We start from the raw sequence: 26606 nt of genomic DNA, 5'->3' as shown, positions 1-26606 counted from the left end.
TCTCCCTAATTTACTTATTCACTAAAAATTCGTCCACAATATCTCTTAATTATCTTCTACCATGTTTATTACCCAATTCTTTCTCCATCTCTCAAGATCTCCTTCCACCAAAATTCATTGATTTCATAAAGTGGTTTATCTCTCGAAGCTAAAGACGTGGATTCAAAGAATTTTTTCAAGTCTATTTTTGGGTAGATTCATGGTGGTGTGTTTTATCTCTATTAACTAATCATTTTTGTTAGAGATAGCGGTTTTAGGGTGGTGAATAGACGAGCAATGAGGTGGCACTACTCTCAGGCCAGAGAGGAGAGAGACGAAAGGGGAGGATGAGACACAATGATCAAAATATATATCTAATGAGGTATGCATATATCTGACAAAATAAACACTTGTATATAATTAAGAGTTTATGTATGATAAAATGCACATTTATTTGAGTTAAGATTAAATATATCTATGAGATAAGATTTTTTATGCTAGAAAAAAAAATGGAAAGTAATTTGAAGTTTTTGAATTTTTTTTGGAGAATTTATTCAGGGAAGAATTGGAGAAGAAATTCAAGGAAGAACATGTGATTTGAGTTGAAAATCTTACAGAAAATATCTCTTTACGAACACTTTACTCCTAAATTAATGTGTTTCAGTTACCTCCATATTTGAATACACTCAATTTAATATATCTTTTCAGCATGTATCCGAGATACATGTATACAGACACATTAGATACATGTATGTGGTCAAATGGTAGGGATGATAATATCGAAAACTCACAAAAAGATATGTGATTAGCTCCTAAACTAGTGAGATTTATGTTACTTATCTTTTTTTACGCATACGAGTCAAGCAAACATCACCACAAATATTAATCTAATTCATGCATTAATCATACTCGCTTGATTGCACAAAATAATAGGTAGATTGTTGCATAGTTTAGTATAGGTATTATACAATACCACCAATTAAATGTGGCATATATGCGTACGTTATATATACGACAATTGGACTTTTTTTTTATGAGATAAATCAAGCATTAATATAATATATATTATCTTATGAGCAATTTAATATATTGGGACTAATTATTTCAAACTATCGACCAAACAAAACGTGTCAAAATTATTTAATATAGTCTTATATAAATTAAATAGCTACCAGATACATATGGAAGAAAAATGTACTAGCTCCACACAACAATATATATGTTGAATAGGTAAGATCCTTGCAGAGTTCCCGAACAGCATAGAGCTTGAAAACCTCAAATTCGATGAAGATTGAAGCAACAATGAACACTAGACTACTGGGAAAGTTGATGATCAATAGTAATATTATGAGAAATATGGCGAAGCAGCACCGGAACAGTGACTTCCGGTGCGCTCAGCTGCGGGAGATGACCTTCGGTTGAGATGACTTCGACAATTGACTTCCCACCCAGATTTCGGTGAATATATTCCGAAACTGCCACTGGTACGGCCAAATCCTTGGAACTCTGGATAATGTGACAAGGAACCGTAACACGAGAGAGAAAATGCCTTAAATCGAACGTAAAAATAGTACGAAAGACACTTAATGAGATATCTGGTCTCATGTTGAATAAGGTTCTGCTGAATTCTTGTACTGCCACTGAATCCATGTCGCCGCCAATTACTAGCGGCGCAAAACCATCGATCCATGACTTGTAGTTCGACTCCATCGCTTGACATAATTGATCGATATCTTCCTTTTCGAATCCTCCATAGTATTCATCTGAATTTATGAACCTATATATAGAGAGAGAAAACATGTGTAGTTGTAATTCAATGTTGTTTTCCATCATTTCATTTTATATTACTTGGTCCTTATATTAAAAAGAAAATATTCCTTTTACCTGTCTATTTTCAACGAATCAAGAAAGTTTTATTACCTTTTCCAATGTACTGTCATTAGTACTCTAAATAACTATAAGTTACTTTCTCCATTCTTTTTTAGACTCAAACAGTAAGAACTTTGAGTAATATTTTACGATGTATTTTTCATCATATCGATATGTAAAAAATGCAATTTATAGTACTTTTCGTATAACTTTTAATATCTAGATTTGTAGTTTAAAATATCGTAGTCAATAAATTGGCTTTTGAAAAGCGTAACATAACAATTAAAAGGGAACGAAGGGAGTATGAAGTACTTTTTTATATTCCCTTATATTAATGAGGTTCTTAACTACTTTACATTTCTTAGAAGAATAATTTGGGAATAATCAAAAGGAAATTAGTGGGAAGTAGTAGCATTTTACAATTTACTTAATATAGACTAGAAGGAGTACTAAACACTTCATCTAAGACTACACCAAATATATTAGAGACTTTGTTATTGTAAACCTTTCAAAAACATATAAAATATTTTGAAAATATTGCGAATATGAATCAGATGTACATACGTAGTATTAATTTGAATCAAGTAAATGTATAAATTCTTTTAAACTACAATCAATTGAAATTATATATAAAAGAAAATACACTAACATTATATATAACTCAAATCTATTTGAATTTGTAGTTTAATAACGTTCATGATCTCACCTTGGTGAAGCAGAAAGCAAGATGAGTTTGGAGAAGAGATCAGGACGAAATATGGAAGCAACAACACCAGTCATGGATGACAGAGAATGTCCCAAATATATGCAAGAATCAATTTGAAGTTCCTCTAAAATGGCAAGTAAATCATAGGCATAACCTTCAAGAGTAGCGTATCGTTCAAAATCGAAATAATCTGGATTAGTCGGACCAGAGCCCATGTTGTCATAAAGAACAACACGATAATCATCGATTAAGTAAGGAACAAGATGTTTCCAAACAGATTGATCAGTGCCAAAACCATGACCAAGTACCACGGTCGTCTTGCCTGACCCAATAACTTTAACATTGTGAGCCTCTTCAACTACTCCCATCGCACTCTTCACACAACAGATTCACTTTGAAGTTTACTTATTCGCTCTACCTTCTTTCTTTAAACTTTGATTTTTGATAAGCTGTTTTAGTCAGTACTACCCCCTTCCTTCCAAGATATTTGTATTAATGTATGATTGGTCGTAGAATAAAGTTGTGTGGTGTGGAAACTAAAGTACTCCAAAAGGTATGCATATGCCATAATTATTTCCTTTTCAGATTCGCAAGCCACATAACTTGACTTTGGGTGGTTCGATACTGGGGTCACTCGAATCAATTTTTCAATTTTATTTGACTTGGAGCATCAAGGATCCTCCGACAAATTTTTATTGTCCATATGTTCTCCCTAAACATGCCTGGAATATTGTTGTATTCCATGGCAATTTGAGGAAATAATAAAATTTCATAACCACTTAAAAAATGAATTAAGAAAAAAAACAATCTTTTCAAACTTGTTGTGGGTAACCACTCGTAAAATAAACATAATTTTTGTAAATAAAAAAGTACAAAATCAATTGGTCGGCGTGCCTTCAATTTAAGACGCAGCTCACGGAAAAAGGTTAAACTACATTGACAATAATATCTAGCTAGCTACACGAAGACATTTTCTTCATCACACAAATAAAGCAAACGATCCCCCAACCTACCAAATACATGTAAATATCAACCATATATAATATCTATCCACGATGGTCCACCTCTTTTTTATGAGTACTTATTAATTCTACTTTAACACTTCCTTCATTTTAATTTATATGATATAAGTTTATTTGAGTATGAAGTTTAAGGAAGATATTTTTTAAAAAAAAAAAAACTTATAATCTAACATTAGTCAAAAATGTTTGTGCAATTCTAAGCCATCCCATTAAGGATAAAATGAGTAATTAAAATGAATTAATAGATATAAAAATACATTGTTTTTTTAAAAAACAGATTTAAAAAAGTGACAAAAAGAAGATTCCCGCATATAAAAAAACTTTTTCACATGCTTAACAAATGCAAGTAGACTTTTCTCTATGCCCGTAGCAATTATATAAATTGGAAAAGAGGCCAACACAATAATGATATCCCCATCCACTTTGTTGACCATGTATTGGTTTTATCATTTATGTATATTTTTATAATATTAATTTGGTTAATCTAAAGGGTTTGATCTTTAGAAATTTTTAGTATTCTTTTCATCTTAATTTATGTTGTATTTTTCGATTTTCAAGAGATGTAACTATTTTTAAAAATTAAATTAATTTAGTATTTTAAAATCAAAATTTAATTATTAAAAAATTATATGAAAAATATCATAAGTTACCATTCCTCTTATATCAATATGTCAAAAAAAATATTCTAAAATATTAATTAAAACTCACATGATTTAAACCTCAAAAAGCAAAGAGTGTTGCATAATTAATTTGAGACATTGAGCGTATACGATACCTGGGCTCCGGGAGGGCGAGATGTAAGAAAATTACCAACTTGACAGAGTATTAAATTTATTATATTATAATTGGAGATTTTAAATCTAATATTTATTGAGATTTTTATAAAGTTTCACATAAAAATCTATACCTTTATACTTTACGTAAAGTACTTGAGTAAGCTACCATATACTCCGTCCGTCTCAATTCAGGTTTTTGATTGGGCAACAAATTTGGAAAAGAAATAAAGACTTCTAAAGGTTATGGTATAAAAAGGTCACAGAGAAATGCAAAATGAAGAACTGGAAAGGATACAATAAATTCACATTCTATAAATCTATGAACTCCAAAACTGTTTTCTTCACTCCGGTTAAATTACTACAAATACATAATGAACAACACTTTAGTGTACAGACATTTACTCGTCCTGATCTATATTCCTGATCCACTTGGTGGCCACCCATTTTTCTCCTCTTATTACTGGACAGCTACCGTGAAGTGAGGTCTGCATTAAAATTCAAACAAACATGAAAATCGCAAGGCCATGTATGAATAATGAAATTATGCATTACATTATGTTGATCATCAACTTCTTTGGTAATTTATATACTATGATTTACAATTAGTCGCACTGGAAGAAGTAAAAGGAAGACGAAGAGCATAATCTAATTGCATTAAGCAAACTAACATAGCAGCATTAGAATTTAGAAGCTACAGATGGCACGAAGTTTGCCTTGTATTCCAGCTAACCTATTGCGGATCAGCTCTTTGAAACAAAATTATTAACTGACTGATTACTCCTTTCTATATGTTATTGATTCTTACACCAAAATAACATCACAATGAACAATCAGAAAATACAAGTTGACAATGAATGCATTAGAATAGCTCACCAGATCAATTGTACCATTTGGAAGCAGTGAGTAGAATAGAAGTCCGTCCCCTCTGCGTGGCTTCACTTTCAAACCAATACACTTGCTGTAATCATAGTTACCATCCATGTTCTGTGCGCTCTGTAGATAAACCACAAAGGACCATGTACAAGTCAGGCATACAAAGAAAGGTAACGATCGGTAGAGAGAGAGAACAAAAGAGAGTAGAGAGGAACTTGATCTCACCTCAAAAGGGAACACAGTTTCCCCACCTTCTTCAACATCAGATAAATATAATAAGAAGGATGCAACCTAGATGAGATTAATGAAAGTTTAGTCCAGAAAAGTGAGAGTAATCATTCCTTAATATTAAATGCCAGTGAAAAAATTCTCGACCAATGAATATGTCATGGTTAAAAGCGTAGTACAATCCCTGTAAACTTGCTCGACACATTTTCACCTGATGGTTCCAAGGTTGAAGTTAAGATCAGAAATTTTCCATGAAGAAAAGAAAAAAGTTGGACATAGAGGATGTCACATCAATGGCAAGATAAGAAACCAACAGAACAATTATTGTCATCTTGATTATTGAAGAGAAATTAACTAGAGCAGTAATGGAGAACATGGTAACAATTGGATTTCTTTAGTCAAAAGATAAAACAACATTTTCAAACTGAAAAAAAACAGTAGACAGCATGTCAACCTGCTTTGAAGACTTTCCATTAGGAGTGATATTTAAATTGTAAAAATAAAGATGGTTTACACTTGAAGCATGCAAATAATTACTTTTACTAAATTTTCTCGCAAAATTCACATGCTTAATGACAAAAAACTGCCCCCGTCTTTGAAAAGAATATTCCAACCTGAGATAAAGAAGCATATTTATTTATCAATTTTGTCATCTGACACATGCTAGAGAGAGTTCAGTAAAGTACTGCACAGAAGGCCCAGCATCTGCAGTTTTGAGGTAAAGCGAGTAAAATGCCATATTAATAATGTGGAGTTGTTGCAACCGAATTCTGCTTATTTATGACATAGAACCCAATACTTAAATCAAACACATCAAAGCTTTCTATTCTAATTATATGTTATCCTGGGGAGAGGAGGATGTTTATGAGTAACATGGAATCATGGATAAGCACAATATCATCATGCACAGATAATCAAATACTATAGTATTCCACCATCCATGATGCTGTTTTGTGTAAGATTTCAATTGAACTACAAGAGAAATAGTGAGTCAATTAGAAAAAATAGCACCACTGCCAAATTTAGTTCATACATACCCTTTGGCTCTTCTGAGGGCCATATTGAGCAGGATCGAAAGCATCATAATGTGACTGATATCTTTGCCCAATTTCATACCGCAAAACATTGAACGCCTGAAACACGTACAAGTTCACCGAAGAGCAAAGGTCAAATTATTCAGCTTGAAGAAAAATAATGACCAGAGGAATATAACACTTAGCATCTCCCTGAAGCAGAGAATCATTCAAAATCAGTAAGAAGCGATAAAGAGAAAATTGAGCTACAAACACACCAATGTTTATTAACCTACAATGATCAAGTTAGCAGATTGACAAGCTGTCAATTGTCACATGAATTAGGAACAAACATGTGTTATATATGTGGTTACATTGCAAAGCGAAATCCAGTAAAGAAATTGACCGAAGTATTCTGGAAAAACAGCTCAAAACCTCCATACCAGGCAGTTTCAGATGCTAATCAAAATGCAGATTATTTTTTTTTATGACCGCGGTGTCCGGACCAGCTTTCGCACAACTCGAGTAATTCCACAGGATACCTGCCAACTCCCACCAGCAACTGGTACCTAGTTACCTAGTAACTCTGTCCACCAGGGCTAGGACAAATGAAAAGAATCAACTAGTGTTTTTTGTCTCTTAGAACTGCAAACTTGACCCATTGACTCATGGTTTTGTCCTTTGAAAAACAATCTCTTGTTAGAAGCAGTGTATCCACACCATTATCAGATCTATGATCACCTACGCTATACCATAATCTCTTGCATCTTAGCTACTTTAGAATAAACGGCCTCAAAAACACCTGCCAAATTCGGTAAACTGTCATCTGAATTTCATTGCATTACCATTCTGAATTCTTTTATTACTTCACCCTAGCCTGTAACTTAATAGGCATTATTCTGAACTTCAAATTTCAAATATCACTTCTCAGATTGACATGACAAATCAGTGTTTCAGTGAGAAGTATTGATCTTAGTATACAAAGGCTAAAATACTCCTTATCAAAATGAAAAATGAGGTCCACTTCTTCTTTTAAGTTCTTCAGTACATCACTTGATAACATAAGATTACTTCAAAAGCTAAATTGGACCCATTTCTTTTAAATTCTCAAAGCTTAAATAAACATTTTAATCTTTTTCTTGGTATATGCCCTTTTAAGAATTAAATAAATTGAAGTTCACATGATTGATTCTATGCCAATCAAACGAGAAGTTTATACTATAATTTTATTATGATATCTAACTAGTTTCAAAATCACGATCATCTTTCTTTTTTTCTTTTTTTTCAAATACTAGCACTACACAAATGATGTCAACTAAACTAGGATGCAGAGTAACGACAGTTTTGCTGGTGCACTGGGCAAGATAGGTGGGGTAGTCGTTTGGATGGGGCCTTTTTGGGTTTCGGGGGGGGATTTAGAAGGATTTTCTTCCAAAATTATGTCGCTTATCAGATCTATAATATCTAAGACATGGAAGCAAAACCAAAGACTACATGTGGTGAGATGAGCTTAATGCATTTTTTTTTCATTTTTTTTATAAGCAGTACTTATGAGCTTAATGCATTTTATTTAAGATATAAATGTTAATGAACTTTACCTCACCATGTGTCTTGGGGATCATTGTCGCTCTTGCAATTTTCTCCTCAATAAGATCCAAGATTCCAGTTTTGTCTTCTGATGCACTAATAAACGTGCCAGAACTGAAGAAATTGACAAGAAAATGTAAATCTCATGCACGGTATGTAGTTTCTTGTCAAAGATACTAACACATGAAGTGCAAAGTTCTATCATATTCTTATATTTAGGAGCAAATCACAAGAAATTAGAGACAAGTCATTCAAATTTTAAAAAGAACAAATCACAAGTGGTTTGAACATCGTGAATTCACTCCGTCTTCCAAAACAAGATGATAAATGAACACACACCATATATTCAGTGACCTAGTTTAGCAGAAATGGGCAGGAGAAGTCATGTTTGAATTGATTATCATTTAGATCTTCTTGACATTTTCAAATAACTTTTGGAAAAAATTATCTAATTAATAAGAATCTGATCACTCTGAAATTAAGACAATGTAAAGGCTTAAATAAAGGTCTTGGAGTGTTCATGTTCAACATTGATAGAAAGTTGCCTGATAGATACTGATTGACAAAAATGAGGGTTATAGAGTCGCATATACCTCGTTCTAATTCCTTTGGTGGTCTCTTCTGTTTCTCCTTTGCGAAGAGCCAAGGATGATGGTTCCAAACTTGCCTTTGCTATCTTAATAATGCCCTGGCATTGTTCTATAGATGCAAAATTGGGAAAGTATAATGCACGAGGGAACCAGCTTAAAACCTACCCAAAGAATGTAAATATATTTACAGGGAAATTAAATATAAGAACTTAATAATAGTTAGACATAAAAAACCCTCATAGAGTTGATAAGTATACAATGATTTAAATAATTACAAGTTTAGCAACATAGATTTAAGTTATAAAACAAGTTAACGTGGTATCTTGCCAGCTATTGCAGAGATGTGACCTAAGTACATACATGATGCGTTTGAGTCAGAGGCAACAATATCAGACCTTGTTAAGGGTGACTTATCAAACTGTATTAGATTGGACCATGTAACTCCTTGATCAAATCCAATGAAAAGTGAAAATTTAGGAGGATATATATCAAATTGCTCTGCATGTCTGATAAACATTTCCTAGATGCTTCAGAATGCAAATTTACTAGCAAATAAGTTTGTAACTACACATGGAGAGAACTTGGGATTTCACTTGATGAAACAACCTCTGAGCTCTTGCCTGGTATCTATCTCATAGCCTATCTTTACATCAGCATAAGAGTACAACTAGATTATTAACAAATTCTGCCCCTGAATGATGGAGCAAATGCAGTTTAAAACTTGATAGATACTACAATGCCAGTTTGAGCATTTTTCATCACTCTACACATGTTACTTACTTCAAGCCCCTTTGTGCTAATTTGAGCTCAAAAGTTAGGGGACAATATTAGAAAAACATCTTAGACAAATATTCCTTATGGAAACTCTTCAAATAGAAAGCTATTTTACGAATTTGGCAATCAATTGACAACTGATTACACAGCAGAATATCCGGACACTTCAGTTCGCCCTGCTCAGAAACGAGAACTGAAATCCAAAACAAGGAGAATTGACAGTTTCGCAACTGAAACAAGAGAAACACACCTGAAAGGGGATGGAAGTGAAGGAATCATCTCCGGTCACACCGGTAGGCAAGGCATCAAAGTCCTTCTCCAGATCAACAGATTCAAGCACCCTCGACCTTACATTAGGTACATCCTACCAATTACCATACCCAAAAGTTCAATCAGTACATACATACAAACAGCGCAGATCCAGATTTACAAAATTAGTAAGCACTACTAGTTTATTCCTACTACTCTGTAACAGCAATTGCAGACTTGGTACAAATTTACATGTTCAATTGCACCTACTGACCAAATAATGTATCTGTTCATTGAACCAAAAAACATGTAATTAAGTATAAGTAACGATTAGAAAATAGAAAGGACCTGCTGAGAGAAGAGAGCAGAAGCGAATAATCCCAGGAGGAAGAAGAAGAGACATAAGAGAAATACGGAAGGCAAGCCTAGGTTCCACCATCCCCCGAAGACTGATTTCCCTCTACTCTTCATTTTGAATGGAATCGCCGGAAAAAAAAAACAGCTACTGTTATTATTTCACAAAGTCCGGCGATCAAAGTCCGACGACCACTCACCTTTGACTTCCGTCGGGCGGTGGGATGTCTCGTGATTGTGGGTCAATTCTGATTCAACGGAACGTGATCTTCGATTCCTAAAAGGGAAGCGCCTAGCACGTACAGTTTGAATATTAAGAAATTACAATTTAACCCATAATGTTTTACGAATTTGAATATCACTACTCAATTTGGGGAAAAAAAAACAGTGCTAATAATTACTCCATCTATGAATATACAGTTAGTTACACTTTCCTGTCTAAGTAATAAGGGAGCCCCGATTGCACTTTAATGAAAAACTTTTCTTTTAATGGCTCGAACCCGTTTAATTAAGGGCCCATTTGGCCAATCATATATGGAATCATAATATGAAATTAAAGTTTTGTTTGAACATGCGATGTAAATTTTTATATTGTATATTTTCTCATAAATATAAGAATCTAATAAGTTGTAAAACTGTTAAAATAGTTATAATTGTTTATTCAATCTTATCAAATAAAATAAAAAATTATAAAATCACATATAATAAATTATTATAAAGTTATTTGTTCTCCACTTAAGTAATTGGTTAATCTAACTTTAATTGATCAAACTTTAATTCAATAAAAAAAATTGAACATAAACTATATTGTATTAGTCTTTAATATAATTTTTCCACATAGTACGGACAATTGCCTCATGTTGAACTTGCATTTTTCGATCATATGGCCAAGAAGACGGACCAACATTGTTACTTTGAACCATTTGTTGTTCAATATCATCCGCAACTATATTTCCATGCTCATAGACCATAAATATTTGATCACTCCTTTGGTATTCTCACAAATAATTATGTAACACTACACAAACTATGACAATTTTCACTTGTGTGTCAATATCATAATGATTCGTGCTTTGTTTCACTTGTGTGCAATTACACATTTTCAGTGCATTAATTTCAAACATATTGAATGTAGTGATTATCAAATATACATCACCAATTTTGTCTTTTTTTTCATATTAAATTGCTTTAAACACTTTCATATGTAGTTGAAAGAAACGTTTTTTTTTTTCGTTTTTTTAATTATGAAAAATAAAAAAAGTATTCCTCCTCCATTCTTATTTATATTCACCAAATCAATTTCTACTTTATCATTTATATTCACCAAATTTAAAGTAATAATAAATTTTATGTTTGTGAGAATAATAAATTTTAAAAGTAATGTGATTATAAATTTTATTTACATATGAAATAAATGGTTAGTAGATATAAATGTGGGGTTATTTTAACAAAATATAAACTTGTGGGTCAATTTTTATATGCAAAAATCTCAAATCATGATATGAAATTCTCATATCATAGTTTTTTTGGAGAATGTTGGCATAAAATGATTAAATTTGCACAGGTATATTCTAATGAATTCATTTATATAAGCAAATCAAAGTTTTGACTAATTTTATATTATGATATGGTATCGCATGACAAAACGTCTACTAAAAAGGAGTAATCTCATTTATTATACCAATTTTTTGATGGTCACTTTTCTGTCAAACATTATGACAACTTACATGCATGGTGCTAATTAAACGAGAGACCCTTATATCTTTGTAATGTAATGGTCTGATTCATTGGTGACCTCTTAAAATTGGCACCAAGTTTCACTTAGACATTTTAACTAGACTTTGTTTATTTTAAGCACTTTATGTAAGACTCAATTGTGCCACTTTAACACTTTTTATACAATCAACAAAAATATGATGTGTGTGTGAGTTTCACTCGCGGATGAGATGTAAAGTGTCAAATTAAATGAAGACATTTGTCATTTTGTTCAAAATAATTCTTAAATAATAAAAGTTTCAAATATAAAAAAAAATGACCAATGAGTTGATGACACATGATATTTTTTTATTAAAAAAATCCTCCTTAGGAGAAGCATCTTCCCCTCCGCCACCCCCATCATCTTCTCCAACAAGCATACACCCCTTAATCTTCTCCGCTATATACCCAAAATTCTATCTATCTCTTTTATTTAAAATTATTTAATTTTTCTATGATATAATTTTACTAAATTTGTGTAATTCAAATTCTTACCATTAAATGTAGTTGCACAGATTTTATTGCTAAAAGAAAATTTTAAGATCTAGTGAAATTTTTAAAATACAGATGTGTATGTGTTCATTTCACATCACATTGTTAAGTTTTTTTTAATGGGATTATCTCATTTTCTTAGTGAGTTCTTATTCATCTCCAACTTTTCAAGTTTTTTTTTTTCATGTTTTTTTTTCTCCAAATTTCGATCCTTTTTTCTCAAATTAAATCGAGGAGGAAGATAAGGTTCTGTTGTTAACATATATAAACACAAATTTTTAAAGTAAAATGTTAGGCTTTTTTGTTTTCACCATTCGAAAGTGCATTATATCCTAGATAAAAATTAGAAATACATGATATTTAAATATTCAAAACTAAAATAATATATTCATATATGTTACTCTATATTATTAAAATTGCAATATTAATAATTAAGAAACTTGAGGATGAGGTTATGTTCTCTGCTCTCAAAATAAAATTAAAAACGTTGTTCGAATCCACACACCTGAGGTGGAAATTAACACGCTTAACCACTGCGTCATGGAAGAGTTTATGTCAAGATTGTTCAACATTAACTATTTATCCCTTAAATCCAAAATTTAACCTCTGTATTTTTCAACGAAGGATGTTCAGCTGATCACCCTTGGATGATTATAGCTCCGCCCCTGCATCGATGAGTTAGGCCTAATGTAATGGTTGAGGATATAGAAATGTGGAATACTTGCATGAAGGAATAACTTATCCTTCTTGACCCAAAAAAAAAGTTAAAAAAAATCCTAATTGCTCACGAGTCACGACATTATGTTAGGAGTATTTTTGGCGTCTTTTCTTTTTTGTATTTATCATTTATCTGTAGGAGTGATTGTTCATTTTATTTATTAACTATAACTTGATAATCCTAGTCATTCAAAATATTATTCCTTCAGTTCCATATTATTTGGCTCATATATTAAAAATAAATATCTTATTTTGTTTGTTTAATTTAAAATTTTAAGAGATTTTTATATTTTTTTAAAGATCTTTCTACTTCTAATATTAAATAACTACATAATAGTAGCAATCAAATTTAGTTGAATTAAAAAAAACATTCTTAATTAAAAAAAATTAAAAATGTGCACATTAACACGGATCAAATAATATAAAATTAAAGGTGGATTAAATTTTGGCAGCGTAATTACTTTAGAAAAGTTTAATTTATTTGGGAGTATGATATGTGTGTTATAATATAGAGCAACGTTCACATATAGCAAACACAAAATTCATATTTGTATGTTATAACAAAGTTTGCATATTTGCGCTCCATAGCAAACATAAATATGTATATTTCACTATACATATACAAAAAAAAGCAGTTGTATAATCTGTTTTGGTGTACATATACGAAAAGATCAATTGTATAAAGTGAGAGAGGCGAGTGAGCGAGCGAGATTTGGGAGAGTGGCGAGCGAGATATGGGAGAGGGGAGAGAAGGGAACGAAAATATATGTATATATACAATTTTCACGCATTTTATACATTTGCGTTTTTGTATAAAGTGAGAGAGGCAAGTGAGAGAGCGAGATCTGGGAGAGTGGCGAGCAAGATTAGGGAGAGGGAAGAGAGGGGAACGAAAATATATGTATATATACAATTTTCTCTCGCTTTATACAAACGCAAACGCATTTTATACAATTTGCGTTTTTTGTATAAAGTGAGAGAGGCGAGTGACAGAGCGAGATCTGGGAGAGTGGCGAACGAGATCTGGGATCGGGAAGAGAGGGGAACAAAAATATATGTATATACACAATTTTCTCTCGCTTTATACAAACACAAATGCACTTTATACACTTGCGTTTGTATAAAAAACGAGAGAGGCGAGGGAGAGAACAAGAGTGGCAAGCGAGATTCACCAGGAGAGAGGTGAAATAGCAACAGTTTGCTATGAGGTACAATTAAATCAAACTATATTTATAGCATTTAATTTGAATTAATAGTTTGCTATTATATACAATTTTCCCTATAATATATGCATCATGTGAATTTAGTGTTAATGACCCTAGAGTTACGTATATGATTTAAAAGTGAAAAGCTTAAAAACTAAGAGATAAGTGTCAAAAACACACCTAAATTATTTATTTATTTTTAGTTTCATATTTAAACTATTGAGAGTGTGAGTTTCATACCTAAACTATCACTTATTAGTTTGAGAAACACACCCCAGTCGTGTGTGTAATACACTCTCTCTTTTTTTGGAAAAAACCTTGACACATGGCATTCTACATGGATAAAATATTTTACCTTGACAAAAAGTAAATAATAAACTATAATATTAATTAAAAATTAAAGATTAAAGTATTAATATCACCAAAAAAAATTATTTTTTAAAAAGATGAAAGTACCACACTCCACTACCTCCTCCCCCGTAACCCCCTCCTTCTCCCCACCCCCACCCCCGGACAATCCCCCATCCTTTTATTTTTTTAAATTTTTTTTAAAAAAAAATCATACTTCACCCTCACCCCATCCCCCCCAAAAAATTGATATTATTTAATTTTATTTTAAAAAATAAAATTTCTACCCCACCCTATTTAATCCTCCGCTTCTAATTTATTTACTAGAGAACATGATCGCGCTTTGCGCGAGGATTAAAAATATGTGTTAGAATAATTATTCTTGTGGATTAATTATATCATTATATCATCCAACTGTATCATTATCTCTTCATTTGAAATGATACATGCTCTATTAAAAAAGAATTATTTCCATTGCACTAAATGGGGGAATTGTTAGTATGACAACGTCGTATCATTTGTTATTAGATTGAGTTTTAGAGAATATATTCTTTAATCAAAAATTATTTCATCTCCCTATTACATTGAAACCAATACATGGAAAATGTCTTGTCATTATTTGTAAGATTGATCTAGTGAAATTCCTCTGTGTATATATTTTTTCAAGTGCTCTTGTTTCTTTCTGAAATATGTAATTCGCTATTGCAGAATATTTTCATACATCACTTTAACCGCTTTGCTTGATTTTTCAGTTGCATCTGTATTCAAAAATAAATGTTTTACAACTTAATATGGTTATGAATATTAACATTAATATTTTACCTTGACAATTCTTCGAACTAATTTGTTGGGGATGATCCATAGTTTTCTTATCAACTGTAGTACTTTTGTATAAGTATTTGTCAAATTCAAACTAAGATAAAGTGTTGCAATAAAATCTAATTTAAATATAATAATATTGAACATTTGAAAAACTAACCTCAATTAATCACTATGAGCAGATAGTGGCTATGAAGATGTAATTACTACTTCCTCTATCCAACAATAGTTGTCCACTAAACTTGGCGCACCCCTTAAGAAACAATAAATAATAGGGGTAATATTACTATTTTATTTTTTGACTTTATTAAATTTATTGCTCTGAGAAATGTGTTAGATCATAAATAGTATTTAAAAGCAAGGGTAAAATAGACACAAAAGATAAATTATCTTATGATTTTCTAAGCTGGACAACTATTTTTAGTATATTGAACAACTATTTTTAATATATTAGACAATAATTATTGAACGGAAGGAGTAATTAACAACTTTCATAAAGCAAGACAAGGTAACAATAAAAGCAACTAATTAGAGGTGTTATCTTAATAAATTCACATATTTGAATACATTAATTAGACGTGACAAACAAAGATATGCACCAACTATAAATTACATGGACATTTCTCTCAAAATTCTCGAGGCTTAATTATTTAGCCAAAACATTTGCTTAATTTCTTCTTTTAAGTCTTTGTTTTTCCCAATGGAAAGAAAAAAGGGTAAGGGTAGGCAAAAGATCGAAGTTTGTTGAATCAAAAGAGGCACGCTATGTTACTTTTTCAAAAAGGAAACTGAGTTTGTTCAAGAAAATTAATGAATTTTCAGCTTTGACAGAAGCAAATGTTGTTGTTCTCCTCTTTTCACCTAGTGAAAAGCCATACTCCTATGGCAACACTAGTATCGAAAAAATAACTGACAAATTTTTTAAATGGAAATTAAATAATTCCCATGTTGTTGATCAAGCTGATGGGGATAAATCAAATGTCTTTCAAGCATTTGATGATCTCGCTGAAGAATTAAAAATCTTGAACGAGATCGAAAAAAATCGAAAAATGAGGTATAAGATCTTGTATCCTAATTCAAAAATATCACCTGATAAACAAAGGTTGGAGCAATTGGTAGCACTCAAGTTGCGATTGGACAATATGAAAAAAGTAATGTTCTAGCCGAGCAATTCAAATTTGATTTGAATGTTGTTGTTGAGCCCAACGAGGGAGAAAGTTCTAGAACTCATTGATTAGTGTAGTAGTGTTTGGAGGAGAATTTACCAATACAACTATCGAGTCTTTTAATTTGATTAATTTAAGTCTGTTATGTAAATCTTTCGTCCTAAAAAAAAAAAAGTTTTGATGCAAAATTCAATAAAATTAATTTGTTTCATCTTTAATGATACTTTTATGTTATTCTAAGTTGGTAGATATATTGAAATATTTTATTGAATGAATAATATGTAGGAAAGTGAAGTAATTAGACTTATCCCACTATGAAATTACACAAAGGAGTTGTCTGATTTGGCACCAGCTGATGCAGTATTGAAAATGGGAGACCTACTTAAATAAAATGTTAAGAAAACCACTGTAAATGGTCGTCAACTGTTTACAAGATTTGTGTAAATATAACTCAGATATACTAAACCAGTAACTAACTACTGTGTTATTTTTCATAGAGAACTATTTGATGTTCTATAAATCAGCTAAACTGTATGACAAGAATAAAAGTACAAGAATCATAGTGAGTATACAGCAAGTGCACATCAATCATCTGACCAAAATTCTCCCTGCAATGCAAGCCAGCACCCGAGAATTGTAATAGCTATCATCTGTGTTAACACCATTGCTTCTCCCCGAAATCTCAATGCTTCACTCCTTTGGCTTGAGGTGTTACTCGGTTTCTACATAAGGCATCAAATGCCTTTTCAGGGACATAATGTTATGATCCAAATATGGCTTTCAAGATATGAGGATCAGCATAGTTTAACATTATGTTGTGTCACCGAAGACCAAGCCAAAGGCATTAAGCTGTAGTTCTTCACACTAACGGGGTATCATTCTTGATGGTGCTTCAGCAATTCAATTTACTCCATCCAGTAACCAATATAGACTGTGAAGGAATACTGAGGTCAACTTCCTTAGTGAGCTGACTGGAGTCACCTTACATACTATCACATTAGGTCATGGCACCAAAAATAAGAGACTGGGAAATGCAGCAGCACAGCAATCTCATTGGCAGTTAAAAGAGTTTAAGCTGCATCAAAGTGCTTGGTGAATCAATGGCAGCATATAAGAAAAAAATCTGTTGTATTCAAGCCTCATGGTGTTTGACTCATCAATCCACGAGCCATCCTAATCAACACCCTAGCTTATATATGAGGATTCTTTAAGAAGTGTGAATCACCTGTTTCATCAGCTCTTTTTGAGAATTGTAAATATGGCTTTTAACACTGCCTTTGTGCTAATGGAATATAGATTTGTTACCTTTATCAAAAAAAGTACAGTTTCCTAATAACTTCCGAGGCTGAACAAGGATATTATGATAGAGCTGAATGTCACTAGGCCTTAGCGGACTAGTCTCTTGCACCAGCTGAAAATTCTAGATAAGTTCAACTCCATAAGATCCTTCATTCTTTGTTTATTTCTCCTTGAATGTTCAATATCTAGAGTCCTGTAGGCAAGAGCAAGCAAGTACATTGCTGGATGTAATCTCCTGCACATTCAAGAATATATCTGCACATCAAACATTATTGTTTTCAAGCTAATGGGATATTCCTACAAATTTTCATATGGCAATTCGTTTATGCAACATCAAAACTTCCATATTACAGTTGGAGATATTCCATATTCATGGGAAATAATGAGAACGATAACCGATTCTAGCCAAGTGGCATCGGCTAGGCTCCTTAGAAGTAAAATAAGATTTCACATTAATCTTTTCAAGCAGGGTGCAAACACATCCTGCATTGTAAAGTTAGATCAATTTATCAAGATGCAAAGCATCAAAGCATAGTTAACAGCACAATTCATAAACATACCTTAAAAAATTCTGCCAGAGTACCAGAATACATAGATTTATCATTAAATGGGTGGAGAATTTCAATTTCATATGTTTGAGGCTTCTACACCAGATACTTACTTCTCAAAGTGATCATTTGCCTCCAAGCCATCCCAATACCTCTGAGATGGCACATTTCGGCCTTTCTTATCTCTGCCAAATGTCTCCACATACCAACCTCCAATGTCATGCATGCCACATCGAGGTTCAAATAGCCAGAATCTGTTGGAGAGAAAAATCATTACTAATAACACCAATAAGCAAAAAACCTGACAGACAATGAGAGACGAATATCTTGTATTACTAACAAGAAAAAAAGTGTTTGACTAGAAAACATTCTGATATGAATACTTTAAGCCCAATGTTCTATGCATTTCCTGCTTCTAAGTTATGAATGACAAAGAAAATTCACAATCCAATGGCATCATCTTCGGCTCCACTTAATACTTAGCCACTTGTGTCTCTAGGTGCCGGAAATTCATTTAACTACTAACGAATCTGATCTAAAGAAAATCTAACAAAATTGATCAGCTTGATGTATGGACACTGGAGTCGGAAGTTCCCACACTTTCAAAAAACAAGCACAAAATCTACCAACACAGGAAGAGCAAAACCTTGTGATATGAAATGGAAAGGAGACCAACTATGACATTTAGTGACATTGAAAAATGCTATAAACCATTATTACTAGCATAAGAATAGCTATAAGCTCTCTAACCTTTTCTTCTAATAGTTAACCATAAGCTTGTTTTTTTTTTTTTGAAGATAACATGTGTTAGCCATAAGCTTTCATGATTCCACCTTCTGAGAAAGAGTAACGAAAAATGAAAAGAGAGGGAGAACGGGAAGGGAAAACAACAGTGATAGAAGTAGAAAGAAGATACTGGCCATGACCCACAATTTTTCTCATAGTGAAATGTGGATGACTAGACATCAATAAATGTGTAAACCATAACTTCCGTTAACAAAGTCATTCCTTTTCAATCCAACAAAAATCAGATAGACTAAATCCAGCTCAATAATATGATTCTCTCTAGGCCCACCTCTTCACCTTACATTGTAACTAGTGAATAGGCACTAACGTCATGATAGTTTGACAAAAATCTAGGAAGAGAATAGTTAGCACTCTTGATGAGTATTGACTCAAAAGGTTATGTTATGGACTTTACTTGCTCGGAGGTAGCTTAGCTTTGCTGCATCTGCACTCACAGGTTAATACTTCATCTCCTAATTGATACCAGTGCATGTGTCTTACCTGAAAAAAGAATTCTGACGCAAATTAAAGTGGAAGATTATGAATATGATTCTTTAAGCCAAACAGACATCCATTCCAAGAAATAAAATTCCATAGTTGCAAGTAAAGTATACTTCAAGACCAACCAACAAATTAAAGTCCAACCGCCAAAAAACATAGTAACAGCAATCTGAGGACTGCTTATAAAAAAGTAAATAAACAACTAGTATGCCTCAGTCCCAAGCAAGTTGGAGACAGCTATTTGAATCCTCACTAACCACGTTCCCCGTTTAAATTCATCTCAAGTTAACACTACACAAAATAACAATAAAAATGAAAGGTATTAGAAGTTCTCTATAGTTCCTAATGGCATAAGAACCGTTAATAAGGCTAAAAGACTCTTAAAAAGAGTAGCACCAAAAGTAAATATATTAACATGACTAAGACATATCCAATCCCAACCATAAGAATTCTAAGCTTGCTTATCAAAAAGCAAGCCAATAATTATTTTTTATTGCATTCAACAGTGACCTTAGAACGATACTTGCAACCTTATGAAAATATTTACAGCTACTTCTCATAAGCACCTGGCATATAGGAAAAGAGAAGGTTTTGCTCTCTGCACCAACTCGCCCTTGCGCTCCCTTCTTTATCTAATGAAGGATATTTGACAGGAAAAAAGCTAAAGAGAAAAGTAGACAATATTACACTCACCAGCAATGTTCGATGCTTCATAATCTCATGGGTTTTCACACCATTGTTGTCGTAAACATCGCAAGAACCTTCTTCAGGACTGGTCCCCAACCCTGTTATCATTCCCAGTGGAATGGCAGACTTCAATCCGAAGTCCATTAAGTTACTTTTGGGAAATCTTTGGACTTCATGTGAACTGAGGTAAACATGAATGCAGTCATCAAAACCTTCATTCTGTATCCCATTATATCTACTCCTAGGTGGAACTCTTGTTGCCATAGCAACAAGCCTCCCTCCAACATGCAATTCTAAGTCTCTGTATGCATCTGATGTATGGTAATTGGAACTTCTCAATTGCTTTTGATCAGAACCAGCAGCAGCCGTCTCTGAATGCATTTTAATGGGGATATTTTCAAGGGAATGACACAAATCTGCTTCTAAGGATGCCAGTCTCTCCATAGAAGCATGTGACAGTTCAGGGACATTTTTTGCTAAACAGACCATCCCAAAAAGATCTCGCCCAGAAACCAGGTGCAGAACCTCAGCTGTTTCGTATACTGATCGCTCCTCAGCTTCAAAAAACTCAGGAAGGAGATCTGACTCAATCTCAGGGCCGTAGAATGCTAAATGTAATGCTGAGTAGAAATCTCTTTCCAGTGCATCCAAATAGCCTGATCCAGATACTACCCTTTTTTCAGCCAATATGTCGTTTATTGTTTGTCTATACCACTTCAACCATTCAACAACTTCCATCTCCTTGATTGCCGTGCTATATGCTTCATACATGCACATTTTAGAACCTTGTCTAGAATGAATATGAACAAGTGCTTTCCGAAATGAGAGATACTCGTCATAATGCGCTCTCCTCTCAGAATCGGATAGAATCTGCATTCCATTGATTATCCAAGTAAATACTGTACGTCTCTAGTACACTAAAAATTATTACTTTTACCAAGTATATGTGTGACATACAATTTTTGTAGTAATTCAGAAATTCAAGAGGACGTCTACGATAATAATTTATTGAACTAAGTCACTAACTAAGAACGAAAAAGCCTGCCACAAAGCATATGCTTATATTTCTCTAAGTTCAATTAAACTGTCAATCAAAATTGAAATTGCGGCTCTTACATATCCCAATTATTTTTACTCCTCAATCCTAAATTGAACTAGTTCAGGTCAATTATACGACTCGTCTGCATCCACTTCGCTCTGTTCACGAATTTAATGTTCAGATGAATCATCATAATTGGACTAATTTTTACTCAACCCCTCCACAACTCGCCTCCTCTATCCAGACTTGGAACCAACTAGACTTCGCAAACATAGGTAAAGCTAAACATACAAAATTTTAAATCCTCAGTTTGTGCTAATAACAAATGTTCCATATTGATGAATTAAACTAAGAACAATTCAACAACTGTATTTATCGTAATAAGAAAGCACTCCGTCCATCTCATTTTACTTGGCCCCTGTACCACCATTTTAACTCGGTAAATTGAGGCAGAAAAATATAATGAGGAATATGATAAAGGAACAGCGTCACTGAAAAATGAAAACGATAAGGCAGAAAACGCATAACCTCATAAGCAGCAAGTATTTCAACGAATCGCTTGGAAGTAGAGGAATTGTGCGTGGAATGAGCAAGGTCAGGATGAGTCTCCTTAGCCAATTTACGAAAAGAATTTTTTATTTCATCAAAGGAGCTTGTTTCTGATACACCTAGAAGCTCGTAAGCATTAGGTCCAGCAAATTCTGAACGAATCGGTTCGGCTCCTGTAGTGAGCCACCGATTTGTGATAAATCGGGGATAACATTTGTGTAGCAGCAGAGACATAGTCATGTAATTCGATGAACCTGAAATTGTAATAACCTGAATTTGATGATTTTGACGGTAGAGAGAGTGAAGAAGAGAGGTTTTTCCGATGGAGAACTTCATTTCTAAGATTAGGAGCCTGTTGTTGAAGTCTTGAACACGGTGGCACTCTCTCTTTTTTTTAATTAAGGAAGTATTAAAAAAACCGCATAAATTATTTGTTTCGTTTTGAATTATTGACAGTCTGAGATATAATCTTGATTTACAATCTGACGTAAAAAGTGATCTCAAATTTTTGTAGAAATATCAAAATTTTAATTAAATTTTTTGAAAGAAGTGATGAAACACTATTAAATTTGGCGATAATTTAGAGATATACTACTTGTGTTGCAAGATGAGGTGTATTTAAATTGAGTTAATCAAATAAAATAATATTTTTAAGATTGTCAATGACTTAAAAATGAAATTAATAATTTAATAAAGTTTTAAACACTTTCTCTTTTTTTTCGTACATATTTTACCAATGGTTCGGTTAAATCAACAGTTATTTCCCCTCGGTTTTGGGAAAAAAAGATTTTTTTTATTTTTCGCTTGTAACATCTTTTTCTGGATCTTTTAACATTCTTTCTACTACTCCCTCCGTCCACAATTAATTGTCATGGTTTTCTTTTTTAGAGTCAAATAATAAGAACTTTGACTAACATTTTACGATGTATATTTTCATCATATTGATATGCAAAAATTGCAACTTATAGTACTTTTCGTATAGTTTTTGAATATCTAATTTTTTTTAAAAAAAATATCGAATTAACGTAATCTAATTTAACTTTAAAAATTAATCAAATTGACTTTCGAAAAGCGCAACATGACAAATAAAAGTGGACAGAGGGAGTATATTAGAAGTGTGGGTAAGGTGTCAGTTTCTTGGGAATAAATTCACATTTGAGGGCATATTGGTATTATTAGCTAATTTAGAGCATAATGAGCCATCAACGTGGCTTTTAACTCTTGAGACACCACAGTCCACATATTCTTCTTCTCTTTGTTCTCTCCACGTTTACTTAATTCTCTATAACTTTAATAAAAAACAATTGCTATGTTCTTTTCTCCACTTCACAGATAATACATACACCTTGATGTTTTGTCAAAATTTTGTTACTCATTTCTGTTAACAATATGTACAAGGGTTTTGTTTACTGATTTGCTTGACTATTTTTGTGTTGGAGAAAAGAATTTAGTGCTGGAGTTGAAGCTTGCTCTTGGCCGACAATAACGGTGATTTTTTTCAAATGTGTGCGTATTGGAATGTTGATATATTTCAACAGTAACTATGTGCTAGAATTTGATATTTATCTTAATCTTGATCATAAATCTCATAAAGTTGTGCTCTTTGAAATTTGTGCGTATTGGTACAAATTCAGATTTGCCTTGAACCTATTAAAGTTGTGCTCTTTGAAATTTTTAGGAAAGTATACGTGCTGTTCATCAACCACATTTACACGACTATATGCACTCAAACTCAAAGGGTGTCTATTTTTGTTGCAGATAGGTAAAAGCCAAATGATGGAAGAAATTGGACCCTATTTTGGGTGGACAGTGACGTCTATTGAATCTTGGATATATTCATCTACTGAAGTTTGAAATACATTTTGTGCCGCCTTATACCACATAAGGAGTAGCTATTTAACGGAAATTCCCTGTTTAATTAATTAGGTTCCTCTTCAATGTTCCTATAAGTTTTTTCATTTTTTGCTTATTATTTCCGATTGCAACATCAATCATTGCCATCAAATTCATAATTTCATTTTTGTCCTTTTAAGATCAACAAGTTTCCCTTTCATGCATAGATATAATTTTGATTCAAACATGTAAAAAGTACTGTGCGCAGCACGGCCATTATACATCTAGTTTCTTTTAACTTGCTTGTCAGTGCTAAGCCACGAATAAAAAGGTAAATATATAAAGCAAGTAAGTATTTCCTGTGTCAATCTTTATTGATTACTTAAAATTATAAGAAAAATATTATAAATGAAATCGTTCTGTTATTAACATAATTAAAAATATTTTTAAAAATATTGATTCATACAATTTAGGGGAAACTTGACAAATACCCCATGAAAATAAAATAACTATAAACATATACCCTTTTACATTCATATCTCACTAAATAATTATACTATATACCTCCAACTAATTTTACTTAACTAATACTAAATAAGTATCATATATTGTATCGATATCATTAAAACTGATAATTTCGCTTAATTGATACTAAATCAGTATATATATGTTGTATTGATATTATTAAGGTTTCTTGTTCAGAAATTACTCATTGGTCAATGATATATATATATATATTGATACAGTTATATAACAATCTTAGTTCGTCTTCTCAGTCATATGAATGAGAAATGCAAATTTAACGTTGAGAAGATTGTCCGTACTATGTGAGAGACGTTTAATTTTTTTAATTGAATTAAAGTTTGATCAATAAATATTGTATTTTCAAGAATATTTTTGTGATAGTGTATTGTGTGATTTTATAAACTTTTACTTATTTGATAAGATTGTATAAATAATTGAGACAATTTTAATGGTTTTACAACTTATGGAGATTTTATGTTTTTGAGAAAATATGCAACATAAAAAGTCAAAATCGCATATCAAATAAAACTTCAACTTCATTTCATACCCCTCCTTTCAACTTTGATATTTAGAGCTTATATACCCCTCGTTATGAAAATGAGTCATGTATATCTCTATTGTTATACAAATGGCTTATACATACCCTTTTCCTCTAACGGAAATGAAAAAAATCATTTTAAATTTATTTTTAAAAAATAATAATTCATTTAGGGGTATATATTTGATCTTTCTCACACGTACTTTTATTTTGACTTCTTTGATTCAACGGCTAATTTGAATTTATTATTTTGATCATTAAATTTATTTTGGCACTAATTTTCTTGTATAATTTATTGTAGATGCCCTAACTTTTTTTACAAATACAAAAACTAAATTACAATAAAGCCGCAAAAAGAAATTTAGATTACAATATAGCCGGAAAAAAAGTGAGTTTTAATTTAATTTTTTCTTACTTTTTTTTCCCTTTTTCATTCACACTTCTTTCTCTCTTATTTTTACATTAAAGAATAAAAAAAAATACACAAGAATAAGAAACTCAAATAATGATAATAGAAGAAGTCACAAAATAATTCATGTATGAAAGGGTTCAAACATATCCCAGAACTTAGCTAGGATGATCATTTATATCCGAACATGAATTTTTTTTTAAAATTAATTTTTTCACTTTCTTTAGATGAAAAAGGGTATATGTAAGCTACTTTTATAACGCCAGGGTGTATATGAGCAAACTTTTGTATCGATAGAACTATAATAGCAAGGATATTCAATTCTAAATGACAAAATTGAGGAATATATCATATTCTTTTTCCTTTTGAATTTGGAAGTTGAGGGGTCTATCATACTTTTTCCCCTTTTGAAAGGCCACTCGAAGTTTTCAACATTTAAAAATGAATTTTTTGTAATTATGGTTCATTTTGAGTGAATATTGTTGCAAAAGATCGATTACTTATTGAGGAGCCTAAATATAAAATTTTGGGCGATTTAGTGCAGTTTTTGAGGTGTTTTTGAATGAATATAATGTTTGGATGTAAGAAAAAAGACAAAGTCAATTTTTTGTATATTAATGAATAATATTTTATATGAATGCTAAATATCTCTTATAATTTTATATAATATCGTATATTGTGTGTTTAATAGTGTATACCAAGTTTTAAAATATTTTTGTTACATGGACATGAAAAAATTATATGTTGTTATATACGGGTTGTATAATATTGTATATCGATTGTGACTTTAGATAAAAAAGTTGTAATGTAAATTTTGATTTATATTTTTCTAATGTAAGCTAGATAATTGTATATTTCTGTAATTATCATTTTTAAATTATATTTATTTATTTTTATTTTAAGAATAATGATTAATATGAGTATTTTGTTACAATGAGATAATAAGGGATCGTTTGGTGTGATGGATAAGGAGAGTTAATCCCGGCATAAATTTTAAGTAGCATTTAATCTTATCCCATGAGTAATAATAACAATATAGTAATCCCGAGATAACTTATCACATGATAAAGTACATAAATGATAAATATATCCCTTTAAACTATATTTAAACCTCATTTTTCACATATACGTATAACTATTTTTGAAAGTCTTCAACCTCCTTAATCTTACATAATTCTTTTGCAAAAAAAAGGGACTTATTACTAAATTTTTTTTTATGTAATACAAATTTACAATATAAATTTTATTATAAATTTGATTTTTCACTAAATAAAAATATTAGTACATGTCCTCCCGATTCCCCCATCCTCCACCCTCCCTACATTATGTTTAATACCATGTGTAATAATATTCACTTACTCCTTATTTTT

The 26606-nt window shown here is 31.9% G+C and overlaps 3 protein-coding genes across 6 annotated transcripts; all 3 read right to left on the bottom strand.

The window, feature by feature from the left end:
- Window positions 1-1098: 1098 nt before the first annotated feature.
- On the bottom strand, window positions 1099-3005 carry LOC125848299 (probable esterase D14L). The gene is made up of 2 exons (XM_049528154.1): window positions 2555-3005; window positions 1099-1756 (listed from the first exon to the last, which is right to left on the bottom strand). The coding sequence occupies exons 1-2, from the start codon at window positions 2920-2922 to the stop codon at window positions 1294-1296; spliced, it is 831 nt and encodes a 276-aa protein (XP_049384111.1). The 5' UTR covers window positions 2923-3005; the 3' UTR covers window positions 1099-1293.
- A 1627-nt stretch (window positions 3006-4632) lies between these two features.
- Window positions 4633-10374, bottom strand: LOC125848298 (probable prolyl 4-hydroxylase 9). The gene is made up of 8 exons (XM_049528153.1): window positions 10015-10374; window positions 9668-9781; window positions 8647-8804; window positions 8065-8167; window positions 6491-6586; window positions 5451-5516; window positions 5226-5345; window positions 4633-4837 (listed from the first exon to the last, which is right to left on the bottom strand). Exons 1-8 carry the CDS (start codon window positions 10135-10137, stop codon window positions 4751-4753), a joined length of 867 nt encoding a protein of 288 aa, XP_049384110.1. The 5' UTR covers window positions 10138-10374; the 3' UTR covers window positions 4633-4750.
- A 6506-nt stretch (window positions 10375-16880) lies between these two features.
- LOC125848274 (uncharacterized) lies at window positions 16881-22311 on the bottom strand. 4 transcript variants are annotated; one of them, XR_007444500.1, is made up of 6 exons: window positions 21911-22311; window positions 20350-21213; window positions 19571-19656; window positions 18483-18623; window positions 17828-18056; window positions 16881-17747 (listed from the first exon to the last, which is right to left on the bottom strand). XR_007444500.1 is itself a non-coding variant. In XM_049528115.1 (5 exons), the coding sequence occupies exons 1-5, from the start codon at window positions 22265-22267 to the stop codon at window positions 17909-17911; spliced, it is 1596 nt and encodes a 531-aa protein (XP_049384072.1). In that variant the 5' UTR covers window positions 22268-22311; the 3' UTR covers window positions 16881-17908. The 4 variants fall into 4 exon arrangements, 2 of the variants coding, with proteins under 2 accessions (XP_049384072.1, XP_049384073.1); XR_007444501.1 differs by having other exon boundaries at window positions 16881-17597; XM_049528115.1 differs by having other exon boundaries at window positions 16881-18056.
- Window positions 22312-26606: the final 4295 nt, after the last annotated feature.

This window comes from Solanum stenotomum, chromosome 12 (assembly GCF_019186545.1).
Source record: "Solanum stenotomum isolate F172 chromosome 12, ASM1918654v1, whole genome shotgun sequence".
Taxonomy (NCBI): domain Eukaryota; kingdom Viridiplantae; phylum Streptophyta; class Magnoliopsida; order Solanales; family Solanaceae; genus Solanum; species Solanum stenotomum.
Note: the sequence above shows the minus strand (reverse complement) of the source record. Positions and strands in the feature narration are given on the sequence as shown.